Genomic DNA, 25,888 nt, shown 5'->3' with positions numbered 1-25,888 from the left:
GAGGATGTTTGATTCTTCAACAACCTTTGACGTGTTAAGTATGAGCCGCACATCTTCTCTCAAATACTAACCTGTGACCCGGAATAATTATGTTTAAAACGATAATTTATTTATTAAGATTTTCAGTAAAATACCCGTTTAACATGCTGAACAAATTTTTATTCAAATAATGACCTTGACCATAGTCAAATGTCTTTGATTCAGGGTCACAATAAGATCAAATTGTGAAGACCAATGGCACCTTCAGGTTAAATTCTATGGAGTGCCAAATTAACATAAACTCAAATAATTGAAGATCTGTTTAATTATTTGATGTACATATCAAATCAATTATTGCTCTCATCAATTGATGAGAATAGTAATTGATTTCATGCGAGTATAAATTCAATTATTGCGGACAAGAATTGATCTGAAGGATGCATCAAATCAGTTACCATTAAATGGAATTTTTAGCGAGACACGCTAGTAATTTTCCCATAAAATGGATACATATATTTAGCAAGAGGCAATATTCAGCGATTTTATATGATATCTATTACTTACGATATGAAATAAATTGTTAGCGATGTTCAATTTTAGCGATCTCAACACTCTCGCTAATGCCAAAATTAAATCCTCACTAAAAATTCTAATTATAGGGTATTTCAATTGAAGATATCTAATGTATATATAGATGGAACACCAAATCAACATAAACTCAAATACTTAAAGATATCTTTAATTATTTGAAGATATCAGCAATTCATTTGATAAGCACAACAATTCAATTAAAAATATTTTCAAATAAATGACCTCTTCAATTCTGATTTATTTTGGGTATTTATAGCATTACTTAATATGCTGAATTGATGAGTGTTATATATATATATATATATATATATATATATACATGTATATATATATGTATGTATATAAACGTTGAGTTTGATCTGATCAAATACAAACTATTATTCCTTAGGATTATAACGGAAAGAAAAACATCAAATTAAAAAAAAGAAGGGGGTTTTCACACATTCTATGATGGTTTGTCCTTCACTTTGTATAGATCTATAATTGAGTCAGTAGAGTCATCTTGTTCAGAGTTTGTAGTCACTGTTTCCTGTGGTGTATCACTTTCAGTCTGTGGATTTCTATGCAGTGTCAGTCTGTATCCTGGTACAAATGAAACAGCATTGGTGTCCTGAACTACAGCTGTGCTTCTGGTTATCCCTCTAGAGAAGACGAAGGCTGCAAAGAACATAAATGATTTTCATCAAAGATGTCATGTAATAACAATCTAGCATAATTTTCATTGATAAGTACAGTGAAAAGAGAACCTATTTTTAAACAAGAGGCCCATGCGCCACATTGCTCACCTGGGTCATCTTGGTCCATATTTAAAGATTTTTCCTGTATATTCACATGTAAAACTTTGATCCCTATTGTGGTCGCAACCTACCTCGGGGGCCACAATTTTTACAAACTTGAATCTGCACTGTCAGAAAGCTTTCATGTAAATGTAAACTCTTTGGCCCAATGGTTCTTGAGAAGATATTGAAATGATCCCACCCTATTTTTGCATTTTTGTGATTATCTCCCATTTGAAGGGGGCATGGCCCTTCATTTGCACAAACTTGAAAGTATTTCACCAAAGGATGCTTTCTGACAAGTTTGGTGGAAATTGGCCCAGTGATTCTGGAGAGGAAGTCGAAAATGTAAAAAGTTTCAGACAGACATATGGACAGAAGACGGACAACTGGCGATCAGAAAAGCTCATTTGAGCTTTCAGCTCAGGTGAGCTAAAAACAAAACAATAATTTCCCAAATGTGTTACACATTTTATTTACATGAACAGATTTGTCACCAGATGGAGGGATAATTTACACTATAAATTACCAATATGGTGTATTGTAGATTCCTTATCTTATGCAAACTTAAGGTGGGTCCTTAGTCCTGGATTTTTGGGGTTTAGGTAGCATTTTTTAGTTTGGAATCAATAAATTAACATTCAGAGTAATGAAAAAAGGCAAAACAGTTAAGGATTTCCATATTAATTTTCATTACAGACACTACAGAAGTCATGTACCCCTATGTAGATTTTTATTAAATTCATTGGAAACAGTTATTTGTTGTTATTTTAAAATAAAAACAACAAAATATTTTTTGAATTGCACTTATTTATCGGGAAACATGGGAAACATGTCAATAACTAAAACAAATGTCATTTTGAATATGTTCATCAAGTTTTAGAATGATGTGTGCAAAATTATTGAATTAGCGTCATTCTCCAAAATGTTAAAAAACAAACAAATGTGGACGCATTTTCCTTATAGTATGGTTTACATATCATTTTTTCTGTTTATGTTAGTAGATGTACATCTGTTGTAGTTATTTATGGAAAAAAATCCATACCTTTCCTTAATAATTTCAAATCTATAGCTTCCAGAGTATGTATACCTCCATAAAAAAACGAAGTCTGGCACCATACAGTTCAGCTATTCAAAATCACTTGGGATTAAAATTCTATGTAATTTCATAAAAGACACAGATAATGATTCCTTATCATCTTGGTAAAATGTTTGTCAAAAATAAAGGAAATCTATCGCATAATGGACTTGATAAATAATTTAATGAAAACAGAGTTATTGTCCTTGGATTCAATATTTTGAAACATATCATTGACTATACACATATAAGTAAGACTTTTGAAATATATATATTTTATGCCTAATAAGATTTTTTACAATAACTATTGAGAAAGACTCCAACAAAAATTTTGTTCCTGTCATTAAATCATTGACTTTGCCAATTGCTATGACGTCACAGGAGTGTGGAACTACGTTAATATGGCAAAATTACTCATATACATTAAATCGCATAAACATGAACGTGTCATTTGTTAATCAAGAGTTTTTGCATGTATTTTAGGAACAGAAAATTTAAAGCGAGTGATTTTATTTTGCGAGTGATGCTTCTTACAAAATTACACGATAATAATATCCCAGCATATACATGTATTGAATAAAATCTACAGTATCTGACAAATCAAGGTATTGAACAAATTCAGTCATACTAACATTGTTAACACTCACCTGTAGTGCAAGGGTTGATCTAAAATTTTGCAGTAGCAATGGGATTTGAAATGGGAATTGTGGATTTTGAAAAAGGGCTATAACTACTATCCCATTATCTAATACACGTCTATCTTTGCTTGTCAAGGATTTTTGGACCACTCCGCTTCCCATAAACCCTTGGCTAGTGAAGATAATGTCATAATTTATTAGAGTCCTCATATAGGAACAATTATTAATCAGACAAGCTCAGCTTACTGGGGTTTGGGATAGAGTTTCTCACTGTTATCTCCCACTTTTGCACTGCCTCTGAGGCCCATCCTTCATTGGTTATCGACATTAGACTGTCTGTTTTCTCTGGACAGAGTCTCCATTCACTACCCATTTCCTTCACCTGAAGATTGACAATGTGTATACCTACTTGGTTAATTCCAATTTACAGGTATACATATTAAATTATTTGATACTGGTTTCGTTAAGGATCAATGGATTTAATGAGAGAACATGGAGATGGCAGTGCCTGCTGCTCAACCAACAAATGTATTGATGCATGATAAACAGCACTGGTTTATTACCAACAAACATTGGTAAATGAAAATGTACTACATGTATTCTAAATCACATCCTAATACATGTCTGTAGTGAAGTACTTACAGTCATCAATAACAATTCAAAAGATATGTTTGCATTGTAAGGCTGGATCCTGATGGGAGGGCCCTCAGGGGGAGAAGCCCCTGGGAGCTTGGGGATTATAGTCAAGTGCAAAAGTATTTTTCATCAGAAAACAACGTGCTTACTGGCACAAGTAAATGTGCTATTAAATTAATATCTAATTTAATTCTACATCTTTTTCTTAATATTACGGTAAAATTGCCTTTCTAGCAAACATCTGGAGATCACCTCACCTTAACACTGGTCCCAGTGATGTCTATTTTCTGTAGGTTTTTAAAGCACTTCAACTTTTTAACACTTTTTTCTGATATACATCCATTTTCTGAAGAAGAAAAAAACACCATACATGTAACTGGAATGGTTATCGAGACTAAAAGTCAGCATATCACAAGTTACTTATCAAATATCATGCTTATATTACCTGAAATATCTAAAACTTTCAAATGCTCCGGACCTCTTTTAAACAGCGTAAATGGGGCATACAAGCTACGTACTCCTTTATCTGACAAAGAATTTTTTCTTAGGTTCAGGTTAATCAAACTGTAAAAAAGTGAACAATGGGTGCAAGTGAATAATCAATATCATTTGGTAAGAAGTGTTGTGAAATGACTTGCTTTCATGCAGACCCATTTTTTTTTCAATTTGGATTTCTGTTTTTCACAATAACTTTACATTTCTTCAAAAGATTCATGGGCATGCATATCTTATCCATGAGAACTAGACCACCAGGAAAACTATATGAATACCTGCCATTTTTGGGGTATATTTTGGAGGAATTTACTTTTGACCCACATATAATTCAGACCAAAATTTTCTTGGAATAAACTGTCTATTCCAAATTAAAATACTATAATTTTAATTTGTTTTTATTTTATCAATCTGATTAAAAATACTAGTATAGCGATCTACGTGAGTGGATCATAGGATCCGATTTTAATCAGATTGCAATTTGATCACATTTAATAATATATGTATATTTCTCATTTCAGCAAAAATACCAAGAGACAAACTTTAATATCCAAAATATTTTATCATTATAAATTGTTATAGAGTTATAATCCGTTGTCATTTATATTTTTGATTACTCGCCTCTAACTTACTTTGTTTTACATTTTAAAAAAATCCCCATGGCCTTGGCAGCAAGACATATTTATATAAGTCAGACACAAGAGTTTTGGATCAAAATTCATCAAATTCTTACTTATTTATAAACAATTATATATGGTATAGTATGTAATACTGAATCTACAGTGATCCACCAAGTAACATCTTTGCTAGTCAATTAGGGGTTTGGTCCAATTTGCTCCCCAAAAATTATCATTCTTTTGCACGACAGTATAGTTGGTGCCTGATGTGTGACCAGCAATCGGACGACATCTCAGCCACGAGTTTACGGAGGAAAGAGTGGACTGAAAACCCTTGGCTAGCAAAAATGACCAAGTAGCTGAAACTGACCCGATAATTTCAAAATAAATCGTTATCATTGATTTTATCAAAACTATTCTGGAGGTCAAAAAAATGAAATGAATATTTAGTGAACAGAAGTTTTTATATTAACTCATGGGAGTATAAAACTAAATAACAAAATTATTGACATTTCTCCATCAACAAGATGCTTGAATTAGCTGCCTGATAAGTACAATATTGACCGCATACAGATGGCTGTACTCACAAATCACAGAGACTGCAATAAAATACCATCTTTGTGATACGTCATATTTCAAAAAATCAATACATTGGGGACAAGAATTCGCATTCTATCTATTTCAACATGGAAATCACTGAATTTCACATTACTTTGTAGGGCAGGAAATGATTACTGTCAACCCTCATAGTTCCTTCCTTGAATCTTATCAAGCAGTTTTACTAATTAAACTTAATTCTGAAGCTGATAAATATCCACTTACCATTTTAAGTGTGCAATATGGGATAAAAATTCATGGTGATCTCCAAGGAAACAGCTTGATACATCTAGTGAATGCAGTCCAGAAAATGTCTCAAAGCATTCCACACTGTAATTCAATCCTACGTAACAGGACGAAATATTTAAACTTGACAATACATTGTTTGGATATATCTCACAAAACAACTTCATATTTCTATGTGGTTGTGTTAATATGTCAAATTTGCTTAACTTGTCAGCTTCCTTAAATATGTCAGCTGCTACAAGTTCAGGAAAGCCACGGAAGCTTTCCACCATGTGTAAATTTGTCGCAATATATTGAATGCAAAGTTTATACAAGGATTCCAGAACTTTTTCCTCTTGCTGGGTGAATTTCTCTGTCTTCGCGGCTTTGGGTGGCCTCTCCATGTTGTCTGCAGTAGATCACACCCTTGATTAAAGTTTGTTCAATGTCCCAACTTCGTTAGTACAAACAAATACATTCTGTATTATTGGAAAGGAGAAAATTTATGGCTAAACCAGGAATCAAACTAAGTATTCCTGCATTACTAGTCAGGTGCTCTAATCACTGAGCTACCCAGGCCGATATCCACGGTCCAATTGTAGCCCTCACTACTGCAAATTACATAAACCTATGAATGATTTTTGAAATACTGCTTACTATATTGTATTAATTACCTGTATATAATTAAGGATTTGTTTTCTTTCTCTATACTATACAAATTCTTTTATTGATGCAACACATCAAAATGTAAAGGTTATTGTACATGTATAAAACTGTAACAATGATAAAGATATTGATCGTGTTTAGGAACTGACTGACTTCTGTCTTGTGTCTAAACAGAGTAAAGCCTTTGACAATTTTCACCGTTGTTGAATACAAACTTGTGATTAAAAATACTCATTTCATTAGATCTAATTACATCACAAGAGTTCATAGGCCACATCACTCACCTGCATGAGCAGTTGCATTTTCCTATATAAAACAAATTCTAAGTAATTTACGAATACTGACAACAGTTTTAGCAGGTGGCTTTGATTGCACTTATTTAAATGGAAATGAAGGTTGTTGCCTAACTATAAATTAGGAGAAGTACAGTATAGAAAAAGGACCCATGACATAAATTTTATTTTTCCTTGCACTAACCGGACAATTGTTGAACAAAATGTTTTAATGCATCAACAAAATATTGAAGTAAACTCTAAATATTATATGTTTGGAAGTTAAACTCTCGCATTATCCTAATACGCCAGTCTTCTGTGTATGAGGTGCATTTAGTGGAACTTTGAAAGAGTGGACCAGTGAGGAAGACGATGAAATATATTAAAAGCAGCTTCTATTTAAATATGTTTATGTAGGAAATACAAAATACCATCGAAAGAAATGTTTTACTGAAATGAAAACAAAAAAATGATGTCATATAAATTTGCATTAGTATTCCAGGGTTCCACAATAATGCTAGTCCAGTAGCCTGAGGACTATTACAATATCAGTTATGAGTAAGTAGTCCGTAGTGGACTACTGAAAAATTTAAATCCTAATGGAATGGACTAATTATGTCCAATCTTGAACACAACCACATGGATCCTTAGAAAAATAAAGCTCGTAACACTGCAATTCAAAATTCAAGAGTATATTAATCTACACCCAAACCGTCGTGGTATGATACATAATTCCGTAAAATCAAAGGCTAAAATGAGATTTTTAGAATGTCATTTTGCAATAGGAATGCAGGATATGCTTATAGATTTTTGAAATTTTTTTGTGAAATTGATGATCTCATCAATGGAATTGAAGAGAGCAATAATTGAATTAATGCGCGCATCAAATCTATTATTGCTCTCATTAATTCAATTGATGAGAGCAATACTTGAACTGAAGCGTGCATTAATTCATTTGATGAGGGCAATAATTGATTTAATGTGCGCATTAATTCAATTAAAGAGAGCAATAATTGAGTTGATGATATCTTCAATTATTTGAGTTTATGATGTTAATTTGGCGCTCCATAAAACATTAACTCAATCAGCATCCAAGCTTAATTTAACCTAGTAGGCTATTTAAAGTTTCTTATAGGAAAACTCCAGAAGTTCGAATAAGCCGATCTTCAAAATGGTCCATCATTAAACCAATTCAGTACTGTAAATAACACTTGGAAAAATAGTTCAAAAACATGGGGACGGATCATAACTATGGGACGGATGGTGTCTATAGAAATCTGCCCGCACCTCCCCATCACCTTGTCGCTTAATCACGACTCGGTCGACTGCCTCCGACAGCCGGACAAGTTACTGAACTAGCAGGACTGGTTAATTACATAACCTACTAGTCCTTTGGACTACCATAGTGAAAAAGTTAGTGTCGAACACTGATTATAATGGGCATGATATATATGCCGGTACATGAGCAGCGAAATAAGAATTCCAAGAAGTCAATTACTCCCTGGATACGTATAACTTATAACTAACTTAGTTTGTGTATGAGGCGAACTTGGGTGATGAAACTGCCTTCGAGAAACAGACTGAGCACATTCACGTATGCAGTGATGAATATTTGTCCCACTCCCGCACGTAAACAAATTGTTTCACGCCTTACTATAAACGAGAGTTTTCCAAGGGAAATAACTGGGACGTATCTCAAAAATGCGAATAATAATCACGCACCACACACACAGAAAGCTTACAATATCAGAATACTCCAGCTTATAGGTGACCTAAAACAATAAGTTGAATAACAACAACAAAAACCCTCACCAAACAACGAAACTCCTGCGACAATGGACGATATAGAGAATGAAATATTCCGAAATATAAGTAACGTTTCTGTAACCGGCCCTGTGATATCTTATGTTACTGAGTGAGATCTAAAAGTTATATATAAATATTGATACGATTTATTAATTTACACCATGCACCATTGTGTGCTTTAGATCTATCTATAATAAATCCGGAATTATGGTTTTAAACTTTATATTTTTAAAGCGTCTAAATAACATTGATAAAATATTTTGTTGCCATCAACGCCAGGGGAACTTCTACGTTGTTGCAAATTGAAATTGCAATGTTTGATGTTGCTCTGAAAAGTGCTGGAGCGCAGGTTGTGTTAGCGACTTCTAGCGATGGGAATTATCCACCTGAAAACATCATTGACGGGTATGAATTGTGTTACTCATAATCATGGTTATACATCATTACATGTACACACTCCTTATTGTTGGATTTTGATGAAATAAGTGTTACTATTAGCGCTAATCCCAGTCAGGTAGGCACACTGTGGGTTCTTATCACAAGTTTGAAATAATTTTACAACCAACTGATGCAGAGACATCAGTAGATATGGTGATATAAATACTGAAATATTAGATACAACGTTCAAATTCACCACACTGATTTTTCTGCATATTGAGTATATGTAAGCTAATCGGGAAAATATAACATACATATTTGGTTTAAATCAACTCATTTCTGCTGAAGTTGATTTTACAGCATAATTTCAAAATTATGGCTTCATTGGTTATCAAAATTTGAATCAACAGATTTCAGCATGTTTAAGAGGTATTAAAGTTTGTAAAAAGTTTGCAATGTATGAAAGCAGAATTATTAGTGAGGAATTAATTTTCGCATGATTAGCAAGGGTGTTGAGATTGCTAAAATTGAATATTGCTTACAATTTATTCCACATCGTAGGTAATTATGATCTTTCCTGGAATTATAAAGTCACTAAAATTAGCTCTCGCTAAATAATGCCAATTTTTAAAGGGAAAAATCACTAAATTAATGTGTCTCGCTAAAAATTCCACTTAAAATATAATACTTACAAGGAAACTTAACTTTTGTCACAAACTGCAGATCTGTCAGGTATTGTAAATTATGCTCTTTGCAGCCACCCATAAAATTAGTAAGAAATATTCAAATTACTCATTTCCAGCAGTAAACTTATGTACAGTAGTTGGTAGTGTTAAAGAATGATCCCCACTCCACTAGTCATGCTGGTGCTTACTATTATATATAACCACTTCTCCAATACAATTTGGTGGTCGGATTCAGTAATTATGATATCTTAAAGTTTCCTTTCATTTAAGATTTTCATGTGTATATCCCCATTTATTTGTTCACACCTTGCTCTACATACCAGAATGAGGCCATTGAAGTTGATTGAATTGGATTAAATTTTTTACATGGGGAAAATGCAATTGATGAATTCTAGGTCAAAAGATCACAAATCATGAGCATCGTATAGCATACATAATCCATGGACTTCTTGTTTATGATAGAATTCAAATCTAGGTTTTGGTACCAAAATATGTATACGGTTTACACAGTATTTGGGAATACACATCATCTAAATTAGACAAGTTTCACTTTATTATTGTTTCAAACCTTTGAGTTTGTATGAGTAAGGTGAATCAGATAAACAAAGTTCCAGGTGCCTCCTGTTTTTCGATATCCCAACAATTTATAAGATAATGAAATTCATAGATTCTGCTGGACATTGTGCAATTTCCAGCTTTTTGGATTAATCTGAAAAGAACGTCAGGATATAACATGGTTTAAAAAATCCAGTCAACAAAATTTAAATGATTCAAAACTAATTTTGCAACATTGTAGACACTGCAATTCCTAGTTTGGTTAATTCTTTTTTTTTTCTTTGTTTTTTCAGGGACCAGGAAACATTTTGGGCATCAACTGGTCTTTTTCCACAAGAATTCATCATAACATTTCCTTCTATGATGAGTATACAGCGTATTGAAATAGCATGTTATAATGGTATGTTATCAATACAGAGCATTCAATGAAAAAATGGTTTTGTATATATTTTTAATCGAATTTCTATTTTCAATAAATACTCCATTTTTAATTAATTAGTTTTTAATAAATATTCATTAAGTATTCAAACAGAGGCTTAGAAGGATGTATCCATATTGTAACAGCATGGCAGAAAGCAAAACATCAGCAAAGTTTCAATACACAATCTTTGTTTAGTGCACCACCAAACAGGTTGCATTCCCTTGCAACATGGCATAATTGAATGACTTTCATTTTGAAACATTAACATTATAATGACCACCATCATTTACACTTACAATGTATGTAGCAAGTATGAGCTTGAAAGATTAAAACATATTATTTTTACTGTATTCATAACATTTGTATGAGTATTCAATTTCTGACAGACTATTGATTCAGTGTATTGATTCAGAGAATGATTTGTAGCTTTCTTTCCAACGTGGTCATCTCTTTTGCAAATATCAAGGAGATGATGTTAATTGACAATACCGTGACCTTGATTTGTGATCTTTTGACCTAGAATTCATAAATTAGTGATCTTTATCTCCCTATCTGTGGCAAGTAGGAGACTAAAACACAGATTGGTACTCTTTATATGGAGTTCACAACATGGTTACTGTCACTCTATGACTTTTGACCCTAAAAGCAATATCGTGAACTTCTCTCTACCTCTTAGCATGTATGAAACAAAAACCTAGAAAGATACTCTTATAGAGTTCAACATTGATACATTTATATATGGCTGTAACTCTGACCAAGAAATTTTGACCAAAAAATCAATGTGTAAATTTTTCTCCTTATCTGTTATCTCTATAAAAACAATGAGACAGAAACTTTACATGGTGATCACAACTTTGCTTCAATAAATAAATGAATGTGACCTTGTAAACTAATACAGAGCTTCCTCTTCGCAATGGTTATCGTTGCAGCATGTATGCATGCAAATTCAGAGAAAATTCCACAACATAGTTAGGGATTCATGCAAACACATACATGTACACATGTACAGGCTTTAAACTTGTTTGTGTATGGTAATTATCTGCCATGCTGAAGGGTTTTAACCTTTTTGAAAATCATTCCATTAGATTCATTAATTAAGATTTAATTTTGTCTCTTACAGTAAAGAACATTGCATTTCAAACCAGTAAAGAAACTGATCCAACAAATTTTGAAGATTTGATGGAAAAGGGTTTGTACATAATTTATTTATACCCTTCAGTTCTTAAAGGTACATATGTATTAAGATTTTTTGTTTTGTTTCCAAACTAAATTGGTTAATGTGTCTGTAATGGGTTGGTGTATGCAGGAGAATATTCAACCTCATTTTATTTTCGCCCGTGTCAGTGGCAAAACTTCTTTCACTCTTATTTAGCACAACTGTGTCAGGGCGAATTTAAAACGAGGCGAATGTGCTTTGAAGTGTAGAAGGGTGAAAGAAAAAAACCATGGGCAAAAATAACCCTGTATACAGTATATCATAACTTCTGCAACATAAACTATTTGATTTCATCCCAGATAAAAGGAATAGCTCAAAATTTAAGTTCATTCTTCACTAATTTTAGCTCTCAACCATCTCCAGTCAGCCTTATTTACATAAATTATTTATGCATGCATTGCATGCGCCTTATTCACACATGGTTGAAAAGAGAACGATGGCATTGATAAGTTTTGACATTGAAGTCATCTTTGGTATACATTGGAATAAGAACCTATCAGACAGAATTTGATAGTTTTTTGTTTCATTTTATTTATAGAATACTGTAATATTCTTATCTTTATTAAAATTTGATACAAAAAAAATATGTTCCTTTAAATTTATATTTCCTTAACTCATTAAAATATTGCATTGTTTATTTAATCTCAAAGAGACATGTGATATGCCAGGCTGTTTTTCATATAAATCAGAATCAATGAAGAATCAATTTTTTCTTTGAGGTAGAAGGGGTGATTTCAGAATAAGCATGAATGTTTTCACATATTGCATGGATTCAAGCTAATACTAAATTATCACATTTGTTATCCTCCTTTTTCAGAACTTGATTCCACAGACAATTCTCTTCAGCAAGAGGAATTCCCAGCAAATAATAAAAGAGCCACTCATATGAGAGTCACCATAGAAAGTGGTTATGACCACTTTGTATCTGTGCACAGACTCAGTATCAATGGAAATGCTGTTCATGGATGAATGAATATTTTTACAACTTCAAATTGTTTTTCCTCATTTATTTGATAAATTGCATCTCTGTTAAAATTTATCTTTGTGTACATACATTTACTTGTATTTAAATTGAAATAAAGTAGTGATATAAGTATCAAATTGAATTATGAGAGTACATACATTTATTGGTATTTAAAGTTGAAATAAGGTAGTGATTTTTAAAAGTATCAAATTAAATTATGAGTGAAAGGATTATTTCTTCCTCATGTTGGTTCAGTTTAAAAAGGAAAGATTTTTATTAGACAATAAAATAGGAGTCCTATAGTTTTCATTAGTTGGTGCGATGAGTTCGTCTCCCAAACTCTGAGGTGTGAATGTTGTCGGTCTGTGCAGCCATATATTACATTCATTAGGGACCCACCTATAGTTGGGAGCCCTGTAGTGATTAGCTTGTGTATCTATGCATTGACAGTTTTTCAGACCTTTTTGTTGGCTATCACCACAGCTATATACATATTAAAATAAATTTATATCTATAGGTTACAGATCAAGTTTAAGTTTTGTACTACCTAAAAATGCTAGAACAATATTGATTAGATGCAGAACTGCAAATCACCGATTCCCAGTCGAGACTGGGAGATGGTGTGGCACTCCAAAACGTGAGAGAATTTGCCATATCTGTAACAAGGGTCAAATAGCTGATGAATATCATTATATCCTAGAGTGTCAGTTTTTAGAAAAAATATCTGTATAAGAAATATTGTTGTAAAACAAACATTTACCAATTTTGTAAACTATTGTCAACTGCTAACTCCAATGTACTTATGAAATTGTGTAGTTACATATCTAAAATATATGATCAAATCTGTCCTCCATAATTCATTTCAATCACCTAAAATTACTCTGCTCTTTTCATGTGTACCTTGTTTTGTCTTTATTTGTATACATTGTATATAGAACCTCATGTACCATAAAGTGGTGTGAGAAAATAAACTGTACTTTAACTTGGTTGGTTGACCTACTTTGAAAAGGTTAATGGTCCCTGAATTTAGCAAATTTATCCAGATTTTTTATACCCCCCGAACGAAGTTCAGGGGGGTATATAGGAATCACTCTGTCCCTCCGTCCGTCTGTCTGTCTGTCTATTCAGATTCGTGTCCGGACCATAACTTCTTTGTGGATCACCATGAGACGATGTGTCGAGTACCTTCATGACCTCTATATGACCTTGACCTCAAAGTCAAAATTAAAGGTTTTTTTTTACAATGGATTCGTGTCCGGGCCATAACTTCTTTGTTCTTTGACATAGGCATACCATATTTGGCACACAGGTGGATCACCATGAGACGATGTGTCATGTACCTTCATGACCTCTATTTGACCCTTGACCTCAAAATTAAAGGTTTTTTTACTATCGATTCGTGTCCGGGCCATAACTTCTTTGTTCTTTGACATGGGCATAGCATATTTGACACACGAGTGTATCACCATAAGATGATGTGTCGGGTACCTTCATGACCTCCATATGACCTTGTTCTCAAGGTCAAAATTAAAGGTTTTTACAATGGATTCGTGTCAGGGCCATGACTTCTTTGTTCTTTGACATAGGCATACCATATTTGACACATGAGTGCATCACCATGAGATGATGTGTCGGGTACCTTCATGACCTCTATATGACCTTGAACTTTGACATCAAGGTCAAAATTGATTATAGGGTTTTGACATAGTCATACCATAAGACATGGGTGTATCACCATGAGACTATGTGTCATGTATATTCATGACCTCTTTATGACCTTGAACTTTGATCTCAAGGTCAAAATTATAGGTTTATACCATGGATTTGTGTTCCTATATCTTCCATTTTCTTCTACAAAGGCATATCACATTTTTACACTCGGGGTTAGAGGTAATTTATACCTATTAACAACACCCTTTGGGAGATTGAGGTAAGTGAGGGGTATTCTTAGTGAGCATTGCTCACAGTACCTCTTGTTTTTTTTTTTTTTGCTATCCTTGTAGCTATTGATTTGAAAATGTATACATGAATTAATACCGACGAATTACAAACCAAGTTTGAGTTTAGGCTTTCTTGACCCATTCTTGAAGTTGCTGTGGCAAACAAGGATTAAATGACAGTTTTCCAGACTTTTTTGGGCTATCCTTTAAGCTATTGATTTCAAAATTTATACATGACCTTGGATCTATATCATTGACTTGCAGATCAAGTTAGAGTTTTGGCTTTGTTGACCTTATTTTGAAAGAGTTATGGACCTTGAACTTTGCAAATAATGCCACAAAGTAGGACCCTTTTGTAATGCTTGCCATCACAATGATATCTAGTTTCTTCTGATATTTAATTACAGAAGTAAGGCTTGGACAAACATTTTAAACTTATTTATCATTGACCTCGATCGTTAAAGATTCTCCCTATTCCCATGTTAAACTTTGATCCCCTATTGTGGCCCCATCCTACCCCTGGGGGCCATGATTTGAACAAACTTGAATCTGCACTATGTCAGGAAGCTTTCATGTAAATGTAAACTTTATTGGCCCAGAGATTCTTCAGAAGAAGATTTTCAATGATTTTCCCTATTTATTCCCATGTAAAACTTTGATCCCCTATTGTGGTCCCAACCTACCCCCGGGGGCCATGATTTGAACAAACTTGAATCTGCACTATGTCAGGAAGCTTTCATGTAAATTTCAGCTCCTCTGGCACAGGCACTTGTTTCATACATGGGTCCCCCTCCTTAATAATACCACGTATTATTAAGGAGGGGGACCCATGTATGAAACAAGTGCCTGTGTCCTCTGGCCCAGTGGTTCTTAAGAAGAAGATTTTTAAATGACATCACCCTATTTCTGTATTTTTGTGATTATCTCCCCTTTGAAAGGGGGCATGGCCCTACATCTGAACAAACTTGAAAGCCCTTCACCCAAGGATGCGTTGTGCCAAAGTTGGTTGAAATTAGTCCGATGGTTCTGGGGAGGAAGATGAAAATCTGAAAAGTTCACCACGACGACGACAAACAACGGACAAATTTTGATCAGAAAAGCTTACTTAGCCTTCGGTTCGGGTGAGCTAACAATGTAAGTAATTCAATAAATCAACAGATTTTTGACTTTAATTTTTTCGAGAGTGGAAGAAATTATTGTTTCTTTTATCGTTTACATTTTTCTAAACAAGAGACCACGTTTGAAAATTTTATGGGGGCACCCCCCCCCTTTAAACTCGTCTGCGTTATGATGAGTTTATAACTATTGAAAAGTTGTAAGATATATGTATTTACACTCATTCAACATACAGTAAGATATGAGTCGTCAGCATCATCAGTATGATTTCTTCAATATACATACACCTAGCACAACAACTAGCTGCAGAACTGTAGCTCTCTGAGAAATTATTGGGGACGGATCAGATCTGTCCAAATATGATTTTATCAGAGAGCTACAGTTCTGCAGCTATTCAACAACTAAACCAGGCTTCGAAAATAATAAACAAGAGGCCTACAGGCCTTATCGGCCACCTGAATACTAGTGAAAAGGTATCACTACTTCCATGGGCTATGAAATCTAGAAAAAAAATCCTGTTCTGAATATCAAAGCTAAATTCTAATGTTCAGCAACAGTATAAAACAAGATGTGTTCTTAAAACTTCACTGCCTTCAAAAGTGCATATATTGATGAAAGGCTTTAAATAATAGGTGTTTTAACATTAAAATCAAAATACCATCAAAATATATGACTATAATTTGGACTCATCCTAAAGTCATAACCCTGGGTTTTGATTGAAATTCAACATTTTTTGTACATCCTTTTCTGCTATATACTAAGTTTGGCCCCACCCTGGGGCCAGAACCCTTATTCTGGGGATCATCAAATTTACAATTTTGGTAAAAGACTGCCAGCTCTATCCATTTAGTTTCAATTTAGTATCAATAGCACTAAAGAATATGTCATTTAAGTGCTTTACACTTAAACACTATAAAACAAGTTTGACCCACCCTGGGGTCAGACAGAACCCCTACCCCGGGGATCATGAAATTTACAATTGTGGTAGAGGCTTTCCTGCTCTACATCACTATGCATTTAGTTTTTCTTACATGTGTGCGGCTCCCGAGAAGATTTTTCAAAATTGGTCAATTTTCGGCAGTTTTTGCCCCGCCCCTAAGGCCCAAGGGTGCAGGAATCCTGAAATTCGCAATTGATGTCCCCCTTGTTCCAAAGATGCTTCATACCAAATTTGAAAAGAATTGGAATGAAGTTATCAAGAAGAAGTTAAAAATGTCTATTGTTCACACATTTAATAACTGACCATTTTGGTCCCACCCGATATCAAAACCCCTACCCCTGGGATCATCAAATTTACAATTTCAGTAAAGGACTACCTGCTCTTTCTAAACATCTATTTAGTTTCAATATAGTATCAACAGCACTAAAGAAGATGTTATTTAAGCGTTTTACACATAAACACTATATACCAAGTTTCGTCCCGCCCTGGGGTCAGAACCCCTACCCCGGGGATCATGAAATTTGAAATTTTGGTAGAGGCCTTCCTGTTCTACATCACTATGCATTTAGTTTTTCTTACACATGTGCGGTTCTTGAGAAAAAGATTTTTGAAAATTTGTCAATTTGGGAAGTTTTTGCCCCGCCCCTAAGGCTCCTGGGATGCTGAAGACCTGAAAATTACAATTTAAGTCCCCCCTTGTTCCAAAGATGTTTCACACCAAATTTGAAAAGAATTGGACTGGTAGTTATCAAGAAGTTAAATGAAATTTAGTATAGTTTATGTTACAGAATGACATTACCGTAATATAACTTAGTATAGATTCACAGGCAATTGCATCGCTTGGGGGTCGAATTTACTATATAACGAGTAAATTTGACCCCCAAGCGATACAATTGCCTGTGTATAGATTCTCCTACAATGATATTACAGAATTAAAATTAGTATTATATAGTTGTTTTAAAAGAATCTGATACAATTTGATATTTTGTAGAGTTATTAAGAATCTTAAATTACACAATGTGATAACGTGTATTTCATTCGTTTTTGCGAGATCTATTCTCAAGATTGCTTTGAATTTAATTAGATTATAAATATCTTCTGTCTGTTAAACTTTGTTTTAAACAGACCCATTTGCTGACACATCACTTGCTGATAAAAACAATTGATTCACTGTACTTACTGACATCTTCATCATCATATTTCTTTTGTATTTCAAGATACAGCTAATGAACTTATTACCATACACAATTAAATATTTTGATCATTGGTCATTACTTATTTACTTACTTGAAACCTACAGATGATTAACATCTTCCAGGATTACATTAATTAATTAGTTACGTACATGTTTATAGTGTAGCTTAGATTGCTTACAGAATAACTAAAAAGAGTAGTTTTGTAACTAATTTACAGTAAAATTTCCACCACATTTAATGCCTTGTTTCATTTTTAAGGATATTTCTCCTTCAAATATCTTATAGGGCTTTATACGAGTCAAAAAGCATTTTCTAGAAAGTTCTCCATCAGATCGTAAATGCCCTTTTCGTAATACTCTCCAGCTAAATATAACTCAGAACGTTCGGGAATCATCGGGATCGGGATTACGTATTGATTTCGTCCAGAGCCAAGAATCTCGTAGTATCCAGAACTTTCCATGATAGTATATATAAGCAGCTCTGAATCTACAATGTCAAACAAACGCAGAAATCAGCGACAGCTATCAAAGAGAAGAAAGCGTACCGAGGAGGATTCACAAGAAACAGTGAGTGATTATATAAATATCGGACAGAGCTCTACTTTCACTTTCGTGTTTACAAACAATCATGGCTAGTAGTAGTAAAGCTCCAGCGATTGGCATTGATCTCGGAACAACGTTTTCCTGTGTCGGTGTTTTTCAACATGGGAAGGTGGAAATCATTGCTAACGATCAGGGAAATAGAACAACGCCCAGTTATGTGGCATTCACGGACACCGAGAGACTCATCGGAGATTCAGCTAAAAATCAGGTAGCTATGAACGCCACCAACACAATATTTGACGCTAAAAGGCTGATTGGACGCAAATTCAACGACGAAAATGTGCAGTCCGACATGAAGCACTGGCCTTTTACTGTCTTCAATGATGGAGGAAAACCTAGATTTCAAGTAGAACACAAAGGTGAGAGAAAGAGATTTACACCTGAGGAAATTAGTTCTATGGTACTGACAAAAATGAAGGAAACAGCAGAAGCCTACCTAGGACAGTCCATTCGGGACGCCGTCATTACCGTTCCCGCCTATTTCAATAATGCCCAGAGAGAGGCCACCAAGGATGCCGGAGTGATAGCCGGTCTCAATGTTCTCCGAATCGTGAATGAGCCCACAGCCGCCGCTTTGGCTTATGGACTAGACAAAAACATTTCCGGTGAGAAAAATGTCCTCATCTTTGACCTAGGCGGTGGGACTTTTGATGTGTCTATCCTCACAATAGATGAAGGATCCATATTTGAGGTTCGTTCAACCGCAGGGGACACTCATCTGGGAGGTGAGGATTTTGACAATCGAATGGTGAATCATTTCGTTCAAGAATTTAAACGCAAATACAGTAAAGACATTTCCAAGAACAATCGTTCCCTTAGACGACTCAGGACGGCCTGTGAACGTGCCAAGAGAACTCTGTCCAGCAGCTCAGAAGCCAACATAGAAATCGACTCTCTCTTCGAGGGAATTGATTTTTACAGTAAAATTACTCGAGCCCGATTTGAGGAATTATGTTCAGATTTGTTCCGTGCCACCCTGGAGCCGGTAGAAAAAGCTCTGCGGGATGCCAAGTTGGACAAATCCAAAATTCACGAAGTAGTTCTGGTAGGAGGATCCACAAGAATTCCTAAGATCCAAAAACTGCTACAAGATTTCATGGGCGGCAAGGAATTGAACAAATCCATTAATCCAGACGAAGCCGTGGCATACGGTGCTGCTGTTCAGGCCGCCATTTTAAAGGGAGACAGAAGTGATGCCATTAAAGATGTTCTCCTGGTAGATGTCACTCCCCTATCTCTGGGTATTGAAACTGCCGGAGGTGTCATGACCAAAATCATCGAACGAAATGCTAAAATCCCAACCAAGGCATCCCAGACGTTTACTACCTATTCTGATAACCAGCCAGGAGTGTCCATTCAGGTATTTGAGGGGGAACGAGCAATGACCAAAGACAATAACAAACTGGGTACATTTGAACTGAACGGAATTCCTCCATCACCTCGAGGTGTCCCACAGATCGAAGTGGAATTTGACATCGACGCTAACGGAATCATGAATGTCTCGGCCAAAGACAAAAGCACTGGCAAATCCAACCGAATCACCATCACCAACGACAAAGGTCGCCTTAGTAAGGCTGACATTGAGAGAATGGTGAACGAGGCTGAAAAATACAAAGAGGAGGATGATAAACAACGACAGAGGATAGGAGCACGAAATCAGCTGGAGTCCTACGTCTTCTCCGCCAAGCAAGCAACAGAGGAAAATGGCGACAAACTCCAGTCCGAAGACAAAGAGACCATTTCCAAAGTGTGCAACGAAACTCTGTCCTGGCTCGACAACAACGCCTTAGCAGAAATCGATGAGTACGAATTCAAACTGAAGGAGGTTCAGAAAGTGTGTTCTCCCATCATGGCCAAACTCCATCAAAATGGTTCCTCTGGAAATCCGGGCCATTCAGGCTCAGGTCAGGGACCCACGGTAGAGGAGATGGACTAAACCAGAGATCTTATAGACTGATTATTTAATATTCCATTTGAAGTTGATATTTGTGTTGTACTTTCCATGAAAGACTATTTATGTATATGTCCATGTAAATCATTGTGTCAAAGCATTCAATTTGTTGCAATGTATGTTGTGAGAGTTCGTTATTTACAATTTATACAAATGTTTTACTTTATGTTTGTTTATCTAGTAAATTTATTTAAATAGAAATTTGTCTTTTCTTTTTTTTTCGAAAAAAGAGTTTGATAACTTGTTGCATATCTTATTTTGGTGGGGGTATACCGGGCATTGGGCTTGTTTGTTAACTAAATAGTAAAAGAAAGCACAGCGCCATTGAGTCCTGAGTTACACGGCTACTATAGATGTCTTGTCTGTGAGAATAAAGTACGAAGATTGACACAATATAATTTATGTTTGAGAAATCGTGGATCCTCAACATTCATTAATGATCCATGATTATTATTGCAAGTTGAGATGATATGAAACCGTATTTAGGATTCACCGTACTGTCAATCGTAAATAAAATGACACCAGTGCCACAGAAATGTATAAAATTCGGAGACTTATGACTTGAGCATGTTTATAACGTCAAGAGGTGTATTATACCACAAAACTTGAAACAAATGATAAATTATTAAACAATGTCAATATAAGATTATTTACTACATGATAACAGAATGAATATATCGAAAATATATTTATCGCAACGGAGAACTAGTTCTAATTGTAACGGGGACCGTTACAGATGTTCCCCAAACCTCCCCCAATTCAAAAGTGATGTCCTTGTGAATCTATAGCAAAAAATCATTTTATTTTAGCCTTTAATTACATGTAGTACGTTCAATATGGTCATTTCAGTACCAAGAAATGAAAGAAAGCGTTGCACGTGCATACACGCGCACGCGTGTATGATTCCGAATTTTTGTTGATGTCGTTCAACAGGCATTTGTATCATATACCCACAGTATGAATTTCATAACGTTTCCACCAAACATAAGGAAGTTATAGCGATTTTAAAATCGTCCAATCAGAAATCAGCACACGTGCATGCACGTGCTGAGCAGTAATTCTAACCACAGCAATTTGTAAGGAGTACCAAGATACATCTAAACCCCTAATATGAATAGAATTTGATGAAAAACAAAAACGTTATCGTCCTTTAAAAATTGAACATTTAAAAAACGTTGCACGCGCATGCGCGTGTGCGTTGGCATTTTTTGTTACACCAACATATAGATACACATATTGTCTACATATGCTGTGAATATCATCTCATTCGCTTCATAAATAAGATAGTTACAAACGTTTTAGCATTATCCAATCAAAATGAAGCGCACGTGCATGCGCGTGCAAATTGGTAATTTTGACCATGTAAATCAGTTAAGGGTCTCAATATCTACCTATGATATGAATTTCAAGCCATTTCAATTAACAACAAAAAAGTTAGACTGATTCCAAAGTTAGCGTACAAATTTTGTAATGCGCGTGCACGCGCATGCGTGCGCGTGCTGGCAAAATAACTATTATTTTTCATATGTACAAATGATATACTATCATCCTATTTAGGTTTTATATCGCTTCCTTCAATATTCTGATTTTCCATTTTTTGTACCAAAATTGCAATGCACGTGCGCGCGCGTGCATGCACGTGCAAACAAAATGACTATCACTATGCACATCTAAAAACGCTATACTATCATCCTGGAAAGTTTCATATCGATCCCTTTTGTAGTTTCTGAGAACACTACCGGAAAAAAAAGTACCGGAGAAAAAGAATAATAATAATAATAACTAGACACGATCTCGTTGCGAGCAACGAGTAGGTCTTCCGTCCGATTTGTTGATGCACTCGGAGTTAAAAAAAAAAAAAAAAAAAGACAAATGAGTCCCAATTTAGTTTCCGACTTTAAGACACTTTAGATATAATCAATTTTTCATATCATAAGCTTCTGAAGCAAAGTTGCGGTGAAATTCGTTTGAAATTCGACTCTCCAGGCGAGCCATAAGGCCCGCGGGCCTATTTCTTGATGTCATTTGTTAGCCCTCTATAGACTCAACAACTTTAGTTCTATATGTCTTTACAAAATATTTACCTGTAAAAAGTTATTGAGATCGACCGATATCGACAAAAAATCGACTCTACAGGCGAGCCATTAGGACCATAGGCCTATTTCTTGATATCAATCGATAGATCTCGATAAACTGAACAACTTTTGTTCAATATGTCCTTACAAAATATTTACCAGTTACAAGTTTTTGAAATCGACTGATATCGACAAAAATCGACTCTACAGGCGAGCCATGAGGCCCACAGACCCATTTTTTGATATTGATCGATAGGTTATGACACATTGAACAACTTTTGTTCAATAATGCTTTTCAAAAAATATGTCGTTTTAAAGATATGAGGCGTCAAATATTTACGATTTTGGCCCTTAAAATCTCTAATTACGTAACATATGACCTACTTTTTGATTTGATAAGATCAAGCTCGTTGAGATGAACATTTCCGCTTCTACAACTTATTATAAAATATTAATAGTTTCTGAGATATTCTCAAAAACATTTGGACCCTTCTGAACCCCTAATTTAAAGGGCCAGCCCCTTTTGCTTGATATCGTAAGAAAGGCCTTGTCATTTGAAACATTTTTTGCTCAACAAGTATTTAGAAATTCTTTACCGTTCTCGAGTTATCTCTACAAGAAATATTTAGGGGCCAAACTGTAGCTCCCTAATGGGGCTACATAGGGAAAAAACGAAATGTACATATTGTTTAGATTATCATTCTGAACAACTTTTGTTCAATAATGCTTTTCAAAATATTTGTCGTTTTCAAGATATGAGGCATCAATTATTTATGATTTTGGCCCTTAAAATCCCTTATTACGTAACATATGACCTACTTTTTGATTTGATAAGAACAAGCTCGTTTAGATGAACATTTCCGCTTCAATGACTTATTACAAAATATTAATAGTTTCTGAGATATTCTCATAAACCTTTGGACCCTTCTGGGCCCCTCATTTAAAGGGTCAGCCCCTTTTGCTTGATATCGTAAGAAAGGTCATGACATATCAAACATTTTTTGTTCAACAAGTATTTAGAAATTCTTTACCGTTCTCGAGTTATTTCTAAAAGTAATTTTTAGGGGCCAAACTGTAGCTCCCTAACGGGGCTACATAGGGTAAAAACGAAATATGCATATTGTTCAGATCATCATTCTGAACAACTTTTGTTCTTTATTGCTTTTCAAAATATTTGTCGTTTTCGAGATACAAGGGGTAAAAAATTTATGGTTTTGGCCCTTAAAATCCCTTATTACGTAACATATGACCTAAATTTTTATATGAATAGATTTGGATTGTTGAGATGAACATTTTTTGTTCTTTGACTTATAGCAAAATATTAACGATTTTTGAGATATTTGATCTAGACTTTGAGCCCTTCTAGATCCCTAATTGAAGGGGCTAGCCCCTAAATCTTGATATTTTCGAAAAGATCTCGTAAATGTGCACAACTTTTGTTCTACATGTCTTAACAAAATATTTGCAAGAAAAAAGATATTGGAGATCAAAGGTAAAAAATCGCCGAAATCGGCGAAAAATTTTGGCATCCATTTTTTCAGGTCCAGGCGAGCGTTTAGGCAAATCGCCTCCGGTAAAATCGAATCCCCCACAAATCTTCTAAAATGTTTACTCTATCTTGTGTAGAAATTTCAAGACTCTAGCTTCAAAACTAACGGAGGAGATGTGTGGACAACAAGGCCCTTCAAAAGGTCACTAAAAGAGAGATAACTCCTGACCGGAAGTGACGTCAAGCACGAAATTTTGCAAGCAAAGTCTCGTCACCAAAAGACATCTTTCCTGAAAATTTCGTGAAAATCGATCGAGAAATGGCTGGGAAAAACGCGTGTACTACCAAGGAAAATAATAATAATAATAAAAATAATAATAATAATAATGAAGAAGAAGAACGCGAACAATAATAGTAAGGTCTTCCGCAGGAGACGGAAGACCTTAATGAAGAAGAAGAACGCGAACAATAATAGTAAGGTCTTCCGCAGGAGACGGAAGACCTTAATAATAATAATAATGAAGAAGAAGAACGCGAACAATAATAGTAAGGTCTTCCGCAGGAGACGGAAGACCTTAATAATAAGAAACAGAGTAAAAACAATATGTTCCCAAACTTTGTTTGGGGAACATAAAAAAGGGGGACAATTAAGTTGTCACTTAAACAAGTAAACAAATATTTAACCGATTTAACTACCAGTATTCAAGAAATGACCAAGGCGTATAAAGTGTACAGGAAAAGTATTCCGCTATTCAACCATTCACATTTGCATGCATAAAGAGGATACTGCAACATCCTTCATTCGCGATATCACCCACCCCTCCCCGGCAACAGTTCCGTAGTCCTCGTGGGTGGAGTATGCATGTAATTTTCTAAAAAAAAAAAAAAAAAAAAACTGAGGAAAATTAAAATCCTTGCCACATGCATCGTCGCACGCCACGGCTGAATCGTACGCTCCTCTTCCCTTAGAGGAAAGTACGTTTCAGCCGTGACTTGCGACGATGTGCCACATGCACATCTTCAATGCCCATATACAAACAGTTTGTAAATAAGATTGATTAATTGTTTCATTGGTTGTTTTAAGTCCCGTCGAGAATTTTTCACTCATGTTGAGACGTCACTAGATGTAGATGAAGTACCACACACTTAGACCTCTGCTTAGCGCCCAGGGCCGTAGCAGTGAGGGTCTTTATCGTGCCAACGCCTGCCGCAACACGGAACCTCCGTTTTTAACATCATATCCGAAAGACCCATGATTCTCACTTCTAAATGCCGAGCGTTTGGCGATGGAGCAACCACTACCTATTTTAACGACCTAGGTTTGACGCGGCCATGGCACGAGCGATGCTTGAACTCACGACTCCCCATTATACGAAGCGAACGCTCTACCACTGAGCTACGGCGACCGGTCTATAAAATAAGATGGTCCTCACTTGTAATAGGCGGACAAATCATGTACTATATATGTGATAATTCCTCAAAACAGACGAGGTCCAACAACGTGTAATTTTCTGAAAATTCGAAGAAAGTCAAAATACTTGCCACATGCACATCTTCAATGCCCATACAAACACTCTGTAAAATAAGAAGATCCTCACTTGAAAACTGTGGAAGGAGTTAGGCGGACAAATTATGTACCCTTCATATATTAATTTTCAAACGAAGGGACAAAACTCCTCCAAGAGACCGAAATAGATCAAAATTGCAACAGAATCTAGAGTGACCCACAAAGAAGCAACATAGATATATAACAGAGAAATGAAGATAGTTCTAACAGAAAACCCTAAACGGACGGACGTATAGACATCGCTCTGCAGTATCGTTGAAAAGGGATTCGAGTATTTGTCCTGTTGATGACTGTAATGGAAGGTGAAGATAACGAACAGTGATCAATCTCATAACTCCTACAAGCAATACAAAATAGATAGCTGGGCAATCACGGACCCCTGGACACACCAGAGGTGGGATCAGGTGCCTAGGAGGAGT

At 35.2% G+C, this 25,888-nt stretch overlaps 3 protein-coding genes across 7 annotated transcripts; 2 read left to right on the top strand and 1 right to left on the bottom strand.

Moving 5' to 3' along the window:
* Window positions 1-705: 705 nt before the first annotated feature.
* On the bottom strand, window positions 706-25,258 carry LOC125668791 (leucine-rich repeat-containing protein 42-like). 5 transcript variants are annotated; one of them, XM_056163163.1, is made up of 6 exons: window positions 24,599-25,258; window positions 5,630-6,038; window positions 4,144-4,262; window positions 3,956-4,044; window positions 3,309-3,444; window positions 706-1,227 (listed from the first exon to the last, which is right to left on the bottom strand). In XM_056163163.1, the coding sequence occupies exons 2-6, from the start codon at window positions 6,031-6,033 to the stop codon at window positions 1,016-1,018; spliced, it is 960 nt and encodes a 319-aa protein (XP_056019138.1). In that variant the 5' UTR covers window positions 6,034-6,038; window positions 24,599-25,258; the 3' UTR covers window positions 706-1,015. The 5 variants fall into 5 exon arrangements, with proteins under 5 accessions (XP_056019138.1, XP_056019136.1, XP_056019140.1 ...); XM_056163161.1 differs by lacking the exon at window positions 24,599-25,258 and adding an exon at window positions 8,380-8,519; XM_056163165.1 differs by lacking the exon at window positions 24,599-25,258 and adding an exon at window positions 8,310-8,345.
* Window positions 8,600-12,735, top strand: LOC125668790 (intraflagellar transport protein 25 homolog). Its single transcript, XM_048903201.2, has 4 exons — window positions 8,600-8,778; window positions 10,286-10,392; window positions 11,534-11,602; window positions 12,447-12,735. The coding sequence occupies exons 1-4, from the start codon at window positions 8,687-8,689 to the stop codon at window positions 12,596-12,598; spliced, it is 420 nt and encodes a 139-aa protein (XP_048759158.1). The 5' UTR covers window positions 8,600-8,686; the 3' UTR covers window positions 12,599-12,735.
* LOC125668789 (heat shock protein 70 B2) lies at window positions 18,121-20,539 on the top strand. Its single transcript, XM_048903200.2, has one exon. It carries the CDS (start codon window positions 18,413-18,415, stop codon window positions 20,321-20,323), a length of 1,911 nt encoding a protein of 636 aa, XP_048759157.2. The 5' UTR covers window positions 18,121-18,412; the 3' UTR covers window positions 20,324-20,539.
* Window positions 25,259-25,888: the final 630 nt, after the last annotated feature.

Source organism: Ostrea edulis, chromosome 4 (assembly GCF_947568905.1).
Source record: "Ostrea edulis chromosome 4, xbOstEdul1.1, whole genome shotgun sequence".
In the NCBI taxonomy this organism is placed as follows: domain Eukaryota; kingdom Metazoa; phylum Mollusca; class Bivalvia; order Ostreida; family Ostreidae; genus Ostrea; species Ostrea edulis.
The sequence above is the reverse complement of the archived record's forward strand: the minus strand, read 5'-3'. Positions and strand labels throughout refer to the sequence as shown.

What these genes read in the sequence shown, in the direction of transcription:
- LOC125668790 (XM_048903201.2), top strand. Translation starts at nt 8,687, where the DNA reads ATGTTTGATGTTGCTCTGAAAAGTGCTGGAGCGCAGGTTGTGTTAGCG. An exon ending in CCTGAAAACATCATTGACGG is followed by an intron (nt 8,779 to 10,285) that starts GTATGAATTGTG and finishes TTGTTTTTTCAG; the next exon opens with GGACCAGGAAACATTTTGGG. An exon ending in TGAAATAGCATGTTATAATG is followed by an intron (nt 10,393 to 11,533) that starts GTATGTTATCAA and finishes TGTCTCTTACAG; the next exon opens with TAAAGAACATTGCATTTCAA.
- LOC125668791 (XM_056163163.1), bottom strand. Translation starts at nt 6,033, where the DNA reads ATGGAGAGGCCACCCAAAGCCGCGAAGACAGAGAAATTCACCCAGCAA. An exon ending in TCACTGGGACCAGTGTTAAG is followed by an intron (nt 3,445 to 3,955) that starts GTGAGGTGATCT and finishes GTCAATCTTCAG; the next exon opens with GTGAAGGAAATGGGTAGTGA. An exon ending in AAACTCTATCCCAAACCCCA is followed by an intron (nt 1,228 to 3,308) that starts GTAAGCTGAGCT and finishes TGTTCTTTGCAG; the next exon opens with CCTTCGTCTTCTCTAGAGGG.
- LOC125668789 (XM_048903200.2), top strand. Translation starts at nt 18,413, where the DNA reads ATGGCTAGTAGTAGTAAAGCTCCAGCGATTGGCATTGATCTCGGAACA.